The sequence below is a fragment of the Argopecten irradians genome, chromosome 7 (assembly GCF_041381155.1).
Source record: "Argopecten irradians isolate NY chromosome 7, Ai_NY, whole genome shotgun sequence".
Taxonomy (NCBI): Eukaryota; Metazoa; Mollusca; class Bivalvia; order Pectinida; family Pectinidae; genus Argopecten; species Argopecten irradians.
The window spans coordinates 23,386,180-23,406,812 of record NC_091140.1 but is presented as its reverse complement, the minus strand read 5'-3'; the positions used below and the strand labels follow the sequence as shown (position 1 = coordinate 23,406,812).

Sequence of the window (20,633 nt, the reverse complement as noted above, 5' to 3'; positions counted from 1 at the left end):
CTGTTTTTTAATGTTTTGCTTATTAAAGATTGTAAGACAAATATAGCATCAACTGTTGACGTATGTTTTTTAAAACCAAACTGTGCATCACTTATTTTTGAATATTCATAATCAAAATCAACTAGTCTATTGTTCAAAATTGAAGTGAAAAGTTTCCCCAAACAACTTATTAAAGTAATGCCTCTATAATTATTAGTGTCATCCTTATTACCCTTCTTGAAAACAGGAACAATGTTACCTATTGACCAGGAGGTTGGATAGTTACCAGACTTAAAAATATTATTAAACAATACAACTAGGCAAGGCAAAAGAACATATTTACACTTAATAAAATACTCATTAATTAGTAGATCCTGACCACATGCTTTAGATGTGCTTAAATTATTAACAGCTTTAAATATTTCTTTCTCAGTAATATCGGCATCTAATTCATTAAAAACTGAATTAGAGATATTGTTACATGCATCATAATCGTGTAAAGAGTCAGTTACCATTTCATTCTCTTGGGGTGCAGTGGAAGATAATTCATGAAAGTATTCGTAAAAAAGCATGTTCGTCCAGGTTACATTTAACACCCTTATTTCTTTTCCTGAATTTTCTGTAAAAATCCTTCGGGTTATGTTTTCTCATGTAGTTTAACATGTTGCCTTGTTGTGCTTTATATTCACGTTTGAATTTACATTCTAACTTCTTGTATATGCGTTTTTTTTTTGTACAAGTTTATTACGGTTTTCTTTAGATTTATCAGAGTTAAAAAGGACAAACATTGCTTGTATTCAATATATAACTTTTTACAATTTTCATTAAACCATGGCTTATCTTCCGTTTTGCTCTTTTTATCTAATCTGGGGGCACATGTATACGTGACTGCTGTAAACGGCAATAGTAATTCATTCATTTTTTCGGAGTGGGTTGTTCAGTTTGAGGATTGCAAAGGAGGCAAACATTTGCTTCATTTTTTATAATTAAAAAGCAAAATCGAAAAGTACATTTTTATATTAAAGAATAAGATTTAGTCATAGATCAACTTAATTAGCGTATACATTTAAGATTGTGTATGTTGCTAGCAAATAAAATATGTCCATATAAAAAATGGTATTCTTAATGTGGATTTTTATCATTTTAGATTCATAGTTCTATGATGGTTCTATGTTGTCTGAATATCAAATCGCTTTATTCCGTCAAGAGCAACGTGTAATACAAGAAGCTTGTCATTATAAAACATTGAATTTCTTATCAATGATATTTTTTGAATTTTGAATATCCAGTTTGAAATTGTAAACAGTGACTCAACATCACATACGTGTATTTAAATGCTTCAACTTTAAAAAAGATCATTTAAAACAATCGCCAGCCAGAAAAGGTCGTAGTTGCACGGTCATTACTGATAATATTACCCAGTAGTTCTGCTCGGATGTACACAGAAACACCTTGGTTGACGGATATCACGATAAGACCTGTACTGCTCTCCCAATCTCCACCATTAGGCGAATCGGCATACGATACCGCTCTTGAAATACCATCAACTCTAAGCGAAGTCCATACAGCCCCGTCTCCATTGTTTCCACTCGTGCATGACCAAGTGAACACGTATACTCCGCTGACCGGAACTACATAAATACCAGTTCCGGTATTGAAGGTGTGGGCTGTGTCAGTCATTACTTGGTTGAATATGAGTATTTCGTGTAGTTGAAGACTGGTGTCAGCGGACATTTTCACGCAGAATGCTACGTTATCATGCGTTATTGAGGGTCCAACACGATCTGTAAATACATGTAATCTGTATATGTATATGCTTTGCAAACCTGTTATTGTATTTCTCTAATTAATCAAAAACATTATATCCATACCCTCTATTTAAACTTCGTCACTTTAAACACAGGAAATTATGCACTTACTACTGTTTAAACTAGTAACATTTCGAATGTCTATATATCACCGCCATTTACATGCTAAAGTATAAAAATGATTCACAGATAAATGTAAGGGCATAGCTCATTGGTGACAGATATATTTACCAACCCTGTGGAATTTTCTCAAATGTACATTTTTCATATGCTGTGTCAAAATTTTCAAGTTAAACAACAACTTCCGAGTTAACAGTAATACCTTATGTTAACCCTGATGCATACTATTTTTTTTATCAAATTGGCTATTATAATTCGGACATCTACTTTAAGGAAGAGGTTTGTGTAAATATCCCTAGTTTATCATACATAAATACATACTTGACCAATGCTTATGTTCACTTGATCCGATGAATTTAGTGTTTCGGTCAGATTGGGGTAATTTAACGTGTTCTTCATCATGAAGTGATCTACTTTTCTTTGCCATTGTAATTGTCCTGACTCAGGTAAGGCCCATCGGGAGTGGTTTTATTTTCACTCAATATACTTGTAGATTTATTTCGAGTTTGATGGTCATCTGATATTGGTAGTGATCGTTCTTTTCTGGACATGCCCGTCCCAATTATAGCTTCAAGATCAGCCACGCGCATGTTTAGATTTTCAATCACTCTGTCTTTTTCTGTAATCGTCTCCAAATTTTCTGATAACATTGTTTCTAGTTGTAGAATCCTTGCTTCCTGTTCATCCAATCTTCTGATAATACCTTCCAACGTGCCAGCTCTCTCTGACGACCTACGCAAGACGGAAAACACATTTATAAATCTCTGATAATATTTCAATGTATTAGTGTTTTGAAAAATAGCAAAACATTTATAAATCTCTGAAAATATGCAAATGTGTATTTAACATGAAAAGTAGCAAGTTCGTTAATGTTTTTTTTAGTTGATATTACGATGTGTGTATGCAATATTATACCAACATTCTCAAGTATCAAATGAATTAGCCGTGTCCATAAACAACATCATCAGGCAAATACTACCAATTGTTCTTCGTACGTTTGAATAATGATAAACAAATACATATGTACAATATATAAATAAACAAATCATTGGATTATATAAACGAAATACGTTATCTATCGTAAATACTTAATCGGCTTTCCCCACGGCTTATGAATTATCCAAGGAATAAATATGAAATTACCTTATATTGTTCGCCTTACTGTTCGGAATGTCCGAATGCAAAATATTCACTGCAGTGGCTGAATCTGTGCTATATATGGAGATACCCAGACAAAGGGCAGCAAGGAGACGTGCTAACTCCATGTTATTTACGAAGAGTGACGTAACATAGCAAGACTTCTTTTCATAGTAACCTATACCGCGCGCCGCCCTTTATTGTGTCCATGACAGTTGGGTAGGGTAGATACTGTTCGCTCCATATTCTTAAATTAGCTCCGAATCTTTTTGTATACAAGGAATTTGACTTTGCTTTTATTGATGTCCTTTACTGGTACTAAACCTAAATAATTAATATATTTTTTTTTTCTATATTGGTATTTCAAAAACTAAAAGCCATTTTGGTGTAAGTGTGTATATTTGAAGATGTTGAACTTTGTCAAAACCAGAACCTAGATCCCTTACCATGCAGGCGAAACATCATTTTTAAGGCCAAAGGTAGGGCAGTAGAAACTTTCAGAAAGAAGGGAAAAATACAATTTCAAATAAATGAATGATATAGCGTTTGCCAGCTTAGAGAAATCAACCTGATTAAAATATACCCTTGTATGTACTTTAATCAGAGCATTGTAATCAGATTGGAGTCAGATAGTTCGTATCGAGACAAGTAAATGTAAACATATTTGATACAGACAAGGCCAATTAATAAAAACCTTCCCAGATTGATGATGTACAAAAAAAGTCAAAGTTCCCGGAGAACAACCACCTACATATTCTAACATCATGAGTAAGGACATAGTAATAATGTGTCAGGACAACACTTGATCACCACGGCCCCAAACCGATACAGTAGTAAGAACATGCTAAAGGAATGTACGTACTGTACGATCAGTTTTAGGAGACATTCGGGAGCGATAACGTACCCACCAACGCTAGTATTTTTGTACAAACAACTTAGATTAGAAAAATCAATGCTGTTATATATCTGAAGGACATATTTTTATTTTTGCTGCACATAATTCGGTTTGTTCTGATCTTATTATGCTTGATGTTATTTTATTCTGATTCATACATCAATGTCAATAATGCCCAAAGAATAAATGGATATAAATGCAAAATTCCTTTATTGAAAGATAAATACAATGTATAAGATATTTTTATAATGATAGATACATACATACCGTATTATTATCGATAGCTTTTCAAATAGATTCTAATGTACATGCACATCGATACATATAGAAATATCAGCATTTAAGCAAAAATATTTCGTCATATCAAAAATATTTCGTCATATAAATACAAATGCATACATGGCGTACACAACTTACACAATATTACGCTGATGTCAGTACAGCAACGATTCGCCAACATATGTTTACTGCAGTATTGAAGGATTACTAACAAGAATGAGATCTAACAAAGATGAGGTATTGGCAGTAAAATGAGTACATATATTCACTGATTGTGTCAGAGTATACATATATGTATTAACAATATTACAAAAATTCTTTTTATGGAAATAATTTCTGAAAAAAAATATCAACTTTTCCTATTATAACAATGTCTGAAGTACATGTGTTAAAAGCTAGATAAATCGATAGTCCGCTAAACCTGCCTAATAGCATTAGGTTTTTCTCTCTCCTTGTTTCCTTAATTCCGTCTTTGCATATTACAGAGTTAGCTCCCTTGCGGGTAGGTATCGATTGTTATGTCATTATTTTGAGAGCGCAATTCTTTAGGTGTTTTCTTCGAAGAGAATGACGTTGCGCTCGTAAACACATGACGTCACAATCAATACCTACCCGGAAGGGCAGATAAATCTGTAATATGCAAATACAGAAAATATATGTGACGGCGACGGCGAAAATGGGGTCAGATGAGGAAAATTGACAAATTGAGTTTTATACATTTTTTGAAAGCTCACGTATTAGGAAAATACCTTCATGATACAAGCAGGTTTTGTGGACTACATAAATGGATTGCTCAGTTCTAGTCCAGAGTTGAACATTTGAATATGAGTGTATGTAAAATGTAAAAATGAAACATATGAACATCAATCTGATTAAAAATCATAACTTGATTCCAACACAGTTTCGGTAAACGCACTCCTTCTGACATCATGTTCGTACTGGAGCGTAGAGTACCAGAGCGTGATCGAAGATCTGGTTTTAATCAGATTGTGTAAACATAAGATTGCAATCCTTACACTTTCTACCAAGTCAACATTAAGGTCGTTACGTGTTATAGTAGTAGAAGAACAAGGAAAACAAATCCGATTCATACTAAATATTAACATATTTTGAATAAAGTTGACAATAAAGTGAAATGCTTTTGTTTGTCTATCAATTTCGTTATTTTGTAAAACAGTTTTCAAAATAAATGAAAACAATCAATTTAAGTCCGCTATTGGCAGTATACTGTTTTGAATTCGTGACACAAAAACAACACATATTCCGTAACTTAACTGTTAAAGGAGGTCAGAATTCCCGGAGAAAAATACATCGCCCTATAACGCGTTTATTATATGTATAATGTGGAATATAAAACAGAACGGAATATAATTGTTTAAAGGCCCACTACCTTTCCGAAACGGCTTTAATTTTTTAAAATGGGAATGTAAAACAAGATCGATAATTTTGTAGAGTCGCAAAATTTATTATCTTAAACGTTAATACTACATTTATCATCACCTTTTGAACAATTTGATTAAAATAAATAAAATGTTTATTTTCATAACGCGGGTCGTATTATGTTTCCCGCCGTTGTCCTAAATACCACGCGGTAGTTGACTATCACTGCGCCAGACAGCAAAACAGCTAATTAACTCTCCACTGTTTTTCATATACATGTATTACGCAGGAAATCTTGCATATCCTTCAACATGGTGTCGTAACCTTATTTTAGTCATCGGACATGTATTTTGCTGATGTTATTAATGTTTTTTAAGAAACCTTGTTTTCAATAATTTCCTAGTTCGGAAACCATTTAATGGGCCTTTAAAAGAGCAGCACTGGGGTCTGTAGTATTAAAAACCCAAAGGCCCCTTTTCACTTTCCTGACTAAATTTGGAACACCGTGATTTGAAAAACACTCCAATACGTAATATTTAAAAAAAACAATAAGCCCATTTACCTTAATGATCATCTGAGTTATGATACATAAACACAGAACAAAGAGCATATAAAAACACCAGAGAAAATGTCAGACATAAATGCCACCCGTCATGAGAAACTATATCTGTGTTGACTTAATTCTGATCAATTTTGCTTCACATTATACAATGGCTTCTCCAAAATCTTCATAAGTTAATAAAAAAAACTTTGACCTTACTTTTGACCCCCGATTACTTTGAGCGTTGGTCAGTTGCCTTCACTCTATATTATTTTGCTTGACCATGTCGTTGAACAAGAGCCATATAGGCCTAAAACGCTCACATGACCGGGTAATTATTGCTCAATACCTTAAACAAGGCCACAGGTCGAATCGGTATTTATTTCTTATCTATGAGGTATACTTTTCATTTTGCATATCTGAAATAACCCATAAAACTATGTAAATATACTCTCGTTGATTAGTGTACTTTGTGACATTGTAAAATAACATCCTATTTCGATAAAAATAAATTACTCTGACCTGTCGATTAACAGTTTTTGGACAAATATATTCAAAAAGGCATCAACAACAACGATGTAATATCCGGTATGTTATACTACAAGAATAAAAGAAAAAGTAGAATAAAATTCCAGTGATTGGCCTTAGGCCCATTGCCGGCGCGTGTATAAGAGTCGGAACAAGTAGTGGGGGATTAGAAAATCACGCTGTTAGATAACAATAATCAAGTAAAGAGATGTAAGCTTGGTTTAGCATGGTTGTTTTAAATAATCAGATCACGATGTAATAATGTGCCACTATCCAACAAACCAATCAACGGAAACCGATTAAGGACGGCCGAATCATAATCGGTAACAAACCAATGTTTGCCCGAGGACCATGGTTTATAGCCTAACGCAAAGTAAATCAAAACCCTAAAAAAGTTTGTTTAAATAATTCAGGGTCTTTGACAACTAAATATATGTTGTGAAGGAATAATGCCTTAGTAAATTGATTCAATGGCAGTGACAAAAACAATCGAAGTAAAATGTGGGACACAGTAATTTAACCGGAAACGCGGAGTGCAGATAACTAAAGCCACGAAAGTGTTTTTAAAAAATACAACGGAGAAATAATACACTAAAATAAAATATGAAATAAATTACGGGTCGGCCGTCTGTGGTATTATCGTCCCCTTAAAAATAATACTTATTAGATTCGTTCTATAAATCAGAAACGATCATTTAACGATGACGAGAGAATGAAAGCCACATTAATATTTATTCATCATTTTGTAAGCTCACTGCTCCGATCTTAGAATAACCTAAGACCATAGTCATGTGGGCTTATAGAAAAAATATTTGTGTTTCCTACGCTTCAACAGAGCAGACTTTAATCAGCCTTGTTAAAATATCGGTAAGATGATCCAGGAAAATACACTTTCCGCCCCCTCTCTTCCTGAATATAAAAGAATGAAAATATGAAAAAAAATGCCTATAACTATTTGCTTCTTGCCTTTATTGATCTTGAACAGCACCTGTGAGTGGCCTCGCCACTTTGATTAATTTGGGGACTATGAGTCACATATACATGTATATTTGTAGCTGGAGAAGAGAAACCCATTTATACATATAGCTAGTTTTCACAAAGAAAAGACAGAACTTATTGGTACAAAAACAAATATAAATTTTCATAATTATATGAAATAAATAAGCTGCCTTGTAGCATAGGTATCTGCAAATAAAGTACAATATGTTAGTAAATTATATGGTTTATAAGCCATTTATGGCTATCTGCCGGTAATGATATTGTATTGATGACTAAAGGTAATACTAAATAGGAAACACAGATATTATCAGAGTTGGCCTCGATCACTATGTAAAAAGTAAGAAACAATAACATTGAACAGTGTGAGATACATATTCCAAGCAATATTTTATTAATTACTATCCTATAGCTATTCCCCTTTAATGATTTTTCAGTTACAATCAATCAAATCCCTTGTCGATGAAGTAATTTTAGCTATGATTTGTAGTAAAAGTATATGATATTGATAAAACAATGATAAAATGTTACGTACCTAAAATACAATACAACTACATATGTATATTGAGTCACCTCAAAGGTAGAAGGCCCTTTTTATAATAAAGTGTTAAATATAAAATTGTTGAAAGGTACTTTGTTTACACTGATCATGTTTGATAACTTAATCAAATCAGAAATATAAATAATTTTGAGACAAACCACCTTTAACAAACAAAAGCAGCTGTAAACTCTTAAAATATTACTTTGCTACTCATCCTCAACTTTTTGTGTATAATGATCACTTTTATCTATCCATTAGAAGTGACAATTTCAGCACCTGTACAAAAAAAAGTGTACATGAATCATGTAATAGAAACAGGCAAGTGCCCTTATAACTGACAGTATTGCATGATTGACACATTATACATCATAACATTACCTGCCTGATTAATTTTGAACCATCAGTAGTTGAAGAAAAAATTCTATAACATTTCAACTTGGTATGCACATTTAAAAAGATCAATTTAAATTCTAAATTTTATTGATACAGTAAAAACTTGTCAAACTGAGTCTGTCTAATCATGATCTCAATGGATTCCGGCACGACAGTATGGCATTTTCCTTCTAATATCTAAAACCTGTGGTACTGGTATGATTTGGAAACCTATCGAACATACTGTATTTAAATACCATTAAGTGCATTAAATGACACAGGAGTTGCATCAGCTGAGTAACACTCTGATGGGCCCACACTGGGTAGGTAGACTATATACATATCATATAATTGGCATACATGTATTATACCAAATGTGATTTTCAGTAAAGTTGTTGTAATCTAATGACATTTAAATGCTTCAAACCAAGTGCTAACTACATGTAATGTAGGATATAGTAGTTTTAATGTAATTACAAATTACATTCACATGTCCTAAAGTAATGTAATTACAAATTAACACAGATCCTAAAGTATATACATAAGATGTAGTAGTTATAATGTAATTAAAATTACATTCACCAGATCCTAAAGTATATACATAAGATGAAAGTAAGTTTATAATGTATATTTACATTATTTACATTCCACGAGATCCTAAAAAGTATATACATAAGATGTAGTAGGTGTAAATGTAATTAAAAATTACATTTTACCATTAGGTCCAAAAGATTCTCTTAAATGGTAATTTATATGCAGAATAATAATGTACAATCCATGCTCATCAGCAGATTCTGCTATTGATAGTTGAACTGTTGTGTGTAAATTAATTAAAATGGTTATTTCATAACATCTGAAAGGTGGTTGTTACATTTTTATTTGACAGATTAAACCATTAAAAATCATCTCTTGTGAATGATACACAGATTTTGAAGTTTACAAAGCATATAACAGCAGAATGAGATATGTTCATGAAAGTTCTTGTTCTCTGTACTCGTTAAGTGATGGATATGGTGTTAAGAACTGTTTAAAATGTTTTTTCCAAGACCAATCACTCTTTCAATGTGGACTCTTTTACTTGAGATTCTTCTATCTCGCAGAAGTGTTTTTGAATTAATTCTGTTTTCTTTTTTTGAAGAAGGTTGGTATGTTCACAGTGACATCCATTCTAGCAAAAAGATCTTGTACGTTAAAACCTTTATCCGCCATCACACTGTCTCCAGGATCACAAATATTTACAAGCCTACATCTTTCAACAATTTGACGGTCACTAGTACACCCACCGTATGCAGTTGAAACATAGTTAACCAATCCACCTGGTGTTGATCCAACTAGAATCTTTATGGTGTTCCTGTTCTTGTAGGTAGAAAATGTACCTTGTTGAGCTTTTGGAGCTCTTGGCTTCTTAATGGGACATTCGGTGCCATCTACTATAACTCTAGTTGTTGGGAACTTGGCTTTGAAGTCAGATGGGGCAAAGTACCTCACTAAACTGCGAGATGGCCAAATGTTAATTTCCTGCCACTGTTTGGACATAAATATGATCCATGTATATACAATATTTTTCACACTAGACTCAGATATTGAGAAAAATTTGGACAACTCAAAGTTTGTTGTGTAACGCCTGAGCTTCATAAGTGTCATGAAAAATTGATCTTCTACAGATACAGTGTCAATCTGAAAAAATATATATTTCAAACAATAGGCAGCTTGTCCAAGTGTAGACAACACAAACATGAACTTCAGGTAAGACTCTAAACCTGTGTAGAAGTGGATGGTAGTGTCATCATTTGCGAATTGTTCAACAGAAAACATAGGAATCTTTGAAGCACCGGTATGTGTCTGTGTAGATTTGTCAACATTTTCATTACCTACAGAAGATATCACAGTATCACTGTCACTCTCTGTCACATACACCACCTCTTCCTGCAGGTCTACACAATTATTAAACTGCTGCTCCAACTGTTTGGTACAGACATTATCAATGTTGATTCTTGTATTTTCACGCAACACCGCCCTTTCCTTTCTGTTACTAGCTGACTTGGACTCTGGCTGGGTCCAACAGAAGATGCTGGGTACAGCAGCTGACTTCAGTCTGCTAACTGATGGTGTCTTTCCTGTGAATAAAAAGGTTATTATTTATCAACACAAAACAGATGGATATACAGTAGCATCATACTTGAGTGACTATGATAATGAAGTTAGATAAACATATAGTTATTACATGTATAAAAAAAATCAAATAGCCACAGGTGTAAGGTTTTGTTAATCATATAACTACATTTGTAGTTATATACATTGCATGTAGGAAATTTGAAATACAACTTATAGGCTGAATGACATAAAAATTGAACAGGGTCATATTATCACAGTATTTTTTGTTTTGTTTTGTTTTGTTTGTTTTTGTCTCTATTGTGATGTCACAATAATGCACCATACTTCTCTTCATGGAAGTTAAGTGCGCTAATAAACCTGCCTAAGCTTATATGTATTAAATATTAGTTGTTTTTTTTTTAAATTTTCTTATTTGCCTAATAATTTATATAATTAAGCAATTAGAAAAAACACCTAATAATATAAGGCAGGTTTAGCGGACTACATGGAAGTATGAAGAAAAAGAATCAGCCAATCAGAAAGTCATACTTTGTATGAAACCAAAGAAAAATTAATTAATTAAATTGAATCACAAATTTCAATATGCATCACAGGGGCACGCATATTATTCATTATGTATAATAGTAGATAAGTATGTCATATCCTTATATTAGAATATGAAGTACGGTGCTGATATTAGATCAACAATAGTATTAACAGTATTTACGTGCCCCTAGCTGTGCATGCATCTGTACTTACATCAATACATGCAAAGTAACACTAAACAACATGTTTCCAAACAGTTTTACATTTTTTATATATTACATGAGGATATCATACATGTAAGCTTACACTAAATTTAGATGTAATGTAGAAAAAAATTAGAATTTTGATAACATACTAATGATACAGGCTAATACTTAGTAGTGCAGAAAACTCGCATTCCTGACGTAAGCTACAGGAAACTTACATGTCCATACACTACACAATGCACTTTAGGCCTACTGTCTACCAAAAGTAGGACATATGCCATAATCAGCACGATATACACAGGTACATGTACCAACACAAGTGTTGACTGTTACACCAGATACAGGTATGTATACAATGACAAACAGTTCGTACATGTACATCTTGTACGTTGTCGCTATACTGTACAGTACATATACTAGTCTAGTAGGCCTACTGTAGGTCTACTGTTCAAACGTACACTTTGTACAGTTTATTACAATTTCGCACAAATCGCTAAACGACTCTACGTACAAAATTTTCATTAAATATATAATAACACTGTCAAAACTTAAAAAATTGAAAGCTATAACTTGCAAAATAACTATATTTCATGTTTACCATGTATCGTCTGCTGCGTGTAATCGTCCGGTGAAAAATGGGCCTTGCAAACGACAGATGTCTTTGTCGGCGTCCAGATCTTCCTTGTGCACTCATCTTCACGTCTTATGGCCTGCATCCATAATTTCCGTCGCTCCAGGTCTTTCGGAAATTCATGTCCACCTCTTCCATGACACCCGGGAACCGAACAGCAAGTTGAAGGCATATCTAAAATATCTTACTAAACTACCCCATCTTTATGTTTACTTGTTGCTAAGATATTGGAACTCTCCTGTCACTGATGCTGGACCGGGTACCACGGCGACACCTGAACAGGAACGATAACTCACTATTTTCGACCATTAAATGACATCAGGAAAAATGACGTGACGTCAGGATTACGAGGACGGCGGGACAAAATGAATTTTCGGAATACACGTGAAATCGTGAAATCCTTTGTAATGTAAGTTTTTGTAGCTATGTGATGAAAGGTATCTTAAATTTGTGTCCATTTCATATGATATTTTATGAAACTCGTCGCGAAGTTTTAATAAAGTTTTCTTAGACTCGTTTCATAAATTCTCATTTGAAATGATGAGATCCTATATATCTGTTTCATTTTAATATATTGGTGTGCATAAGACATAAGTTTTAACCACAGATGTATGTTCGTTACATATTTATGATTAATAAATGGAGAAATATTTATTTTTATATTTTATAAAAATGCAATGTATAGGAAACCACTGCAAAAGTATTCAAATATACAGAGTTTGTAGCATAGCCTTCTGTAATTTGATTTTTGTGAGTATTTTTACGAGAGCAAATAACCAAATTGCTCGACTTTTAGATTTGTTTTTGTGATATAAGCCTATTCATTCCATATTGAGGAGTTTGAACGAATATAAAATAAGACCACATATGAGCATTGATGTAGTTACGGGCTCAGACTGGAAGATAACCCGATGTTGTTGTTTAGAATTATATAATAATAGTTAGATTGTATACATTTCATAGCATATTGTGTCCATTCTTCTATAGAACCAATATTTGTTTTATTTTGCATAATTTCATTGTTAATTCCAATGTTATTGTTTTATCAAATATAGGGCAAAGAAGTAATTATAACAGTGTGTACAAAAAATTGTCGAATTTTCGAGGCGATCTGCCCCTTTGTCTAGACACAAGAAGAACAAATAAAATTACATGTTAAGGACGGTCACGGACGTACATAAAAACATAAACAATGAACAAATATAGAATATACAGATAAACTAAAGAGACAATATCTAGGCTATTGTCTGAATAATCCCTTCGGTCAGTCGCTATAATTGGTTGCGATCGCCGAAGGCTTATTTAGTTCATCTAAGCTTATAGAAGGGCATATCAAAATGGTGTTTAGTCAAAATTAGTTTCAAATTAGAAATTATTTACACTTGTACATACGTAGAAACTTTATGTAATAAATGTGTGCAACGCTAGGCGTATCAAACAGAGAAGGTGTCAGTATGTTTGTTTATAAATAAAAGATGGAAATAACGTCATATGAGTCAGCTCGCCCGCAATGAGTAAATACATGTTGTTCACTGTAAAATATGACCGACTATCATCCTGAAAACTACTTTTGGTTACTACTGTAGTAAACGATCATTTGCTTAGAAAAGAATAGTAATAACTGGTAGTAAATATTCACAATATTTTTTCATCGTGACAGAATAACAGTATACAAAAGTAATACATCTTTTCTTACACTCTTATTCATATTTTTTTTCTCCCCATCGATTACTTCAAATTAAATTTTAAAACATTTGCTGATCACACGGGGCACATTTAATATTATAATTATTGCAAATACATTTACTAGTTTATTTTATCAGTTGGTGAGGTGCTTAATCCCAATCCGATTTTATATAACTATATCTACATGCACAACTCGCTATTACATTATTGTTTTTCATTAGATTACATTCTTATACACTATTCTAATTGATTATTCTTTCTTTGCTACTTCTTAAGATCTTTCACATGTTTTGATATATATTATGTTATATAAAATCGTAGAAAGAAACAATAATATTAAATAAAATAAATAGGGAAATGAAAATTACCACGTTATAACCATGAATTTGTTATAAGTGTATTCATTATAAATATGTTTTACTGTACCTTCTCGGTATTGGGTTCGGGACACTTATAGAGAAGAGCCACAATTTACTAAGAATATGATGAAATGTATGTTGGTGAGTAAAATATCAAATATTATAAACAAGTTAATCATATGTTACCTTTTCTATATATGTGATTACCCAACCTTTTCTGTATGTCTATCATGGAATTCTGTTTACATGACAACGGTGGTCTAGATGCAGTAATTTAGCTCTCTTCTTCAACTTTGATTTACATTTCCTTTAATATAATAATACTATATAAAACTATTTCGTGTAATAATATTGCTCTTTCATATTTTATAGTGTAAGTGTTGTTTACACTTATAATACCATGAGAGTCTAATATAATTTCTTTTACAAAAACATACCTTTAATACATAAGGTATGATTTCGTTCCAATATACTTCCAACTATATCGCATATTGACACAATGTTCATGTTTCGTTTTCACAGAATCACTTGGATGATTCCTATAGCGATAAATATTGCTATGTCCACATGTATAAAGGTCGTAAAATCAATGTATATGAGCTTTATCGTAATGCTATCCCAATCGAATTCGTTCCAAAATGGAACACTTTTAAAATATTTGATACATTTTTTTATTTTCCAATACAAACTTTCAATGATTGTCCTGAGTAAAAACTAAGGCGATAAATAGTGACTGTGGCAAACTTAAATTGTGAAAAAGAATATTCTTACCAGTGTGACAACTTTAAAAACACGTTTTAAAAGGAGAGAGAAAAAATAAAAGAACAAAATGTTTATTTAATTGTGTCTAGACATTAGGAGGTTTTTCATTTCGGCTACTCAGACATGCTGAAACACAAGGCTGGACCAAAGCAATCTTGTTTTAATTAAATAATACTTTTTCTCAAAAAATCTCCAAATTAAAACTCGGTTCAATGAACAAATTATCTGAGGAGAAAAACAAATTGTTCGGAAACTCATGAAAATAACAACAGAATAGAATAATAATATTTCGAAAGAATACAAATCTAGTTAACATTAGATTCATGTTATAGTCACAAATACAAATAGGGTGGAGAAGGTGTGACAATAGTGATAACTTAGTTGGCGTATGGCCTTATAATTCAATGAAAGAGACAACAATAAATACTTACAAAAGGAATAAACAGTGAAGTAAAACTCCAGTGTAATAATATAAGACTCTTTCATATGTGGATATGAAGGATAGGGATATTCTACCCGAGGGTCACTAAATGTAGTAAAATCCGAGGTTTGCCGAAGGTTTTGCAACATTTTGTGATCCCGAGAGTATTTTTCTTTCATTCCTCGACGTTTTATTGCAATTTTATAGCTATAATATCCCGCCATTTTGAAATAAATTCGAAGAAAAACTCGACTGCAAGTCAATTTTCCATACATGAAGAATAACGTGATATTTTCAACACAAATTCCGTTGTTTGCATCTTCTTTAGCACAACTAGGCAAGTTTGTGAAAAAAATGTGAAATAGTAATTTTGTCGACGCCATGACGTCACGAGGCTTTATTGCATGGGTAGCCATGCAATACAGCCTTAGGCGACATGAGTGTATTGCCCTAGACCAGCCAGTATTACATCCGTAGGTATGAAATAATTTTATATTCTTCCACCGCCAGTCTACAATGTTCAATGTGCATATAATAGATTACAATATATCTATTCGGCTGAAAGTAACAAGTACCGCGTTATACCCAAAACTAATTAATGATACAATGATGAATTATAGTTATAAAAGGTATAAGCATTGAGGTACAACTAACATCACCTTATTCTTAAACCATCCGTCTAAAATGTAAATCGATTTCGATATACCTTTATTACATAACTGGCCCGCCCAGCAATATTATATGGCCATGTAATAAATACCGCCAGACATACGTGTAATAACACTACATGTATTATGAGGTCACATGTAGGTTTGACGTCATAATATATATATATATGACGTCACATGCTTGTTTCAATAAACCGAAACGTCACATACTGAAGTTTATATTAATGATATTTGTGATAAAAAGAATCTTACATGAGTGACTATGTAATATGAAATTTATCAGCCAAGTTCAGTTATTTGCGCCTTAGGGCGTGTGGCATAACAAATTATTTAACGATTAACGAGTTTGAAAGATTTCATATTACATTATTTTCCAGTTAACAGTTTTTAACACGTGCTTGCTTGTTTCCTGCATTGATATCAAGACAGTAGACTGGCCTTGGGCACATCTAAACATTCTTCAACACAACATTCCATTTTGCTTTTTCTTCCGTCTATTATCAGTAACAATGTCAATACAATTATGACGTTCTATTGTCACAGCTCATTTGAAGTGTCGTACTGATAGCAGTCTCCCGGAAGTCTTATAACAAACAGGACATAACGTAACAGTATGTAACAGTGTACAGATCTCTTTTGAAAAACAAAACGTAAACATGTTCCAAAGGGTAAGTCTGATAGTTGTGTTTTTGATCATTATTGACGGTATATTCGCAAGTATCAACTCCATCACAATAGAGCAGACCAATGGATGTAATGATACCTGGACAAATATAAATAGGACGTGTTCACTAGTTGGTACTGACCTTACGGGAAACATGCAGCAACACCATGTGATCCTTTCCAACGCAGGGAACATAGTAGAAACAGGGTGGATATCAGCACATATTGAACGAGAGGGGATGCTGGAGTTTTTAGGGTGCAAATTAAGAACAGTAGGACATTCAACTTTCAGTTTAGAGGTATTGAGCCGTAGGATTCCAGAGTATATTTACTTCTGTGGATCACGCGATATTCTTTTACATCGAAAGATTTGTTACTGTGCCAGTGATACCAGTTTAGACTCCCAGTCCACTTGCTTGGCGTCACAATGTGGTGATGAGGAGCAACCACTATTTTGTGGACAATCATCAAACTGTATATCGCTGAACCGATGAACCATTTACCCTCAAATATCAAGTATTGTTCTTATCTTTACATGGTTAGGAATAAAGATGTCTGGTATGTTACGTGTGTGGGACAAAATGTGATATTTCAGTGGAATGGCTACGCCAACAGAGATGTGTTTTATTGGGGAAACAAACTTTTATTAACAAGCGATAATGAAAGTGATTGTGTTGCTGTTCATAAGACCATATCTTACAGAATTTTACCACTAACACTACCCTGTTCTACTAACTTACCTGGGATATGTATCAAATCAACTCAACCTACAACACACCGGTCACCAAAAAGCCTTCATACAACAGACAGGTACAACAGCATCTCTGAGCTGACATCAAAAGAATTGTCGAAACGTACAACAAACAATGCAAGACTTATCTCGTACAAAACGCCAAAACATACAATGTATGTAGATATATCAACTTCAGTGAAGACATTATTGGCATCTCGAATCTCTAAGGGAAACGTAAAAAAATGGTTTAGGTCCCTTCTTAGGTGGGGCGGGGACGTTTGTGGTAATAGTATTTGTGAGTGTGGTCATAGTTTGTTTGATAAGGAAACGTCAACGTGAAGGAAGGTATAAACCGGAAGTTCCTTGTGAGTTGAAGGATGTCTCTACTAGTGAGGATAATCGATACCAAAATACTTCATTTGTAGCTGATAACACTATTATCGAAACTGCCAACTCGACAGAAGACAACAGACATAATTTTTAACCACGTACGAATGTTCGTTATATATTAATGATAATTAAATGGAGAATCATATATTTTATAACAATGAAAATGCAATGTATAGGAAACCACTACAAAAGTATTCAAATATACAGAGTTTGTAGCATAGCCTTCTGTAATTTGATTTTTGCGAGTAGTTTTACGAGAGCAAATAACCAAATGGCTTGACTATTTGATTTGTTTTTGTGATATAAGCCTATTCATTCCATATTGAGGAGTTTGAACGAATACAAAAATAAGACCACACATGAGCATTGATGTAGTTACGGGCTCAGACTGGAAGATAACCCGATGTTGTTGTTTAGAATTATATAATAATAGTTAGATTGTATAATTTTCAGAGCATATTGTGTCCATTTTCTATAGAACCAATATTTATTTTATTTTGCATAATTTCAAAGTTAATTCCAGTGTTATTGTTTTATCAAATACATATTGTTCACTGTAAAATAAGACCGACTATCATCATGAAAACTACTTATTGGTTACTACTAGTAAACGATCATTCGCTTAGAAAAGAATAGTAATAACTAGTAGTAGCTAGTAGTAAATATTTACGATACTTATTCACTGTGACAGAATAACAGAATACGCAAGTTATACACCTTTTCTTACTTTCTTATACATTTTTTCTTTCCATTGATTACTTCAAATTAAATTTTTAAATGCTGATCACACGGGGCACATTTAATATTAGAATTATTGCAAATACATTTACTTGATAAACGATCATTCGCTTAGAAAAGAATAGTAATAACTGGTAGTAAATATTTACGATATTTATTCATTGTAACAAAATACGCAAATTATAATCTTTTCTAACTTTCTTATTCATTCTTTTTTTTTCCATCGATTATTTCAATTTAATTTTTTTTAAATGCAGATCACACTGGGCATATTTACAATTAGAATTATTGTAAATACATAACTTGTTTATTTTATCAGTTTGTGAGGTGCTTTATCCCAAGCATGAATCATATTAGATACGATTTTATATAACTATATCTAAATGCACAACTCGTTATTACATTATTATGTTTCATTAGATTACATACTTATACATTCTATCTTTGCTACTTCTTAAGATCTTTTACATCTTTTGATATATATATCTGTTATATAAAATCGTAGAAAGAAACAATAGTATCACTTCTTTATTCCTTTAATATAATAAAACTATACAATGTATCATCTGTAAAACTATTTTCTCCTCTTTTAAGCATGTCCTGTTGAAATTCCTATTGTTTTTGTAAGGTTTTATTTTTCAAAGTGAAACTAATAGCCTGTTGCATTTCATTCCTATTAAAAATTCATACAAACTTTCTGGTGTTCAAAATGGTTTTGACTTAATATAAAAGTAAGGATCATTAAAAGTAGTTTTTGGGGAAAAAGTTTTTGGAGACCATGACACCAGTCTGTACAAGTAGTTGATTTCCCTTCGAAGATGACTGGTTGTTTTTTGCCTTTTTTCCTATTAACAGCTAAGGTCACTTAAGGACAGACGCTCTGGTATACAACGTGTTCGATGTCTGAATGTCTGTATGCTTTGAAAGGCTGTGATATATTCCTGATATGTCTTCGTGTTATAATAGTGCTCTTGCACTCTTATAGTGTAAGTGTTATGTACACTTATAATACCATGTGAGTTTAATATAATTTCATTTGCAAAAACATACCTTTAATACATAAGGTATGATTTCGTTCCAATATACTTCCAACTATATCGCATATTGACACAGTGTTCATGTTTCGCTTTCACAGATTGTCTCCTATACCGATAAGTACTGTTATGTCCACATGTATAAAGGTCGTAAACCCAATGTGTATATACCGTAACGTGATGCTATCCCAATTCAAACGCTATCCAAAATGGAACACTTTAAAATTCGTGATACTTTTTTATGTTCCAATACAAAGTATCAATTATTGTCCTGAGTAAACTAAAGAGATTAATAGTGACTGTGGCAATTTGCATATGCATGTTTCCTTCCTGTATTTTATGTATCAATTTGCATAGGAAAATATTGAACTCTAAAAAATGTTAAATCACCATGATAATCTATAGAAAGAGGTTGAAAATTCAAAGATTATATAGCAATATGCAGCACTCAATTGTCACACAATTGTAGATGTTCAATGTCAAAATATTATTTTATTGCGAGTTTCTAACAACGCGAAATTAAATCACACCCGAAAACAGTTCGTTTACCGATCTTTATCATGGAATATTCGGAGGCACTGACCTAGTATAATTTGGAACCACAAACCAATTAGTGAAACGTCAATCTAACGTCTTTCAAAAGCATGTGATCATTGTCTCAGCCCTTCTCATTGGTATCGATATATCTCTCATGTAAACAATTTTTAACATATGACATCGTTGTTGTATTAATATAGTGAAGGTAAACTGATCACACTAACACATACCTGTTATCTCTAAAACGTCCATAATATATCTCCACAAACCGTTATATCATACAAACCGTCAACACAGCCATTACTTTTTCTATCGTAATCGTTCAGGTCAAAATTTCTATTATTGATATCAGTAACGCAGAAGTTAAATACTACACTGAACCTAACGTAATAAAACATATATTATAGTCGTGTGCATAGCGTTTGTGGAATCGCCGTTGTAATGTTTAGGAGAATTACTCAGATTCTTGTGTTTTTCATCAACCTTGTGGGTATACTCTCCTATGTTGACCCATTTACAATAGAACAGAAATAGGATCTTACATGAGTGTTCATTTCATAATTATGAATATTAATGAAACGAGTCTAAG

At 32.7% G+C, this 20,633-nt stretch overlaps 2 protein-coding genes across 2 annotated transcripts; both read right to left on the bottom strand.

Moving 5' to 3' along the window:
• Nucleotides 1–1,338: 1,338 nt before the first annotated feature.
• Nucleotides 1,339–2,334, bottom strand: LOC138327092 (complement C1q-like protein 2). The gene is made up of 2 exons (XM_069273076.1): nucleotides 2,229–2,334; nucleotides 1,339–1,763 (listed from the first exon to the last, which is right to left on the bottom strand). The coding sequence occupies exons 1-2, from the start codon at nucleotides 2,332–2,334 to the stop codon at nucleotides 1,339–1,341; spliced, it is 531 nt and encodes a 176-aa protein (XP_069129177.1).
• Nucleotides 2,335–9,659: 7,325 nt separating this feature from the next.
• Nucleotides 9,660–12,346, bottom strand: LOC138327895 (uncharacterized). The gene is made up of 2 exons (XM_069274347.1): nucleotides 12,021–12,346; nucleotides 9,660–10,693 (listed from the first exon to the last, which is right to left on the bottom strand). Exons 1-2 carry the CDS (start codon nucleotides 12,223–12,225, stop codon nucleotides 9,690–9,692), a joined length of 1,209 nt encoding a protein of 402 aa, XP_069130448.1. The 5' UTR covers nucleotides 12,226–12,346; the 3' UTR covers nucleotides 9,660–9,689.
• Nucleotides 12,347–20,633: the final 8,287 nt, after the last annotated feature.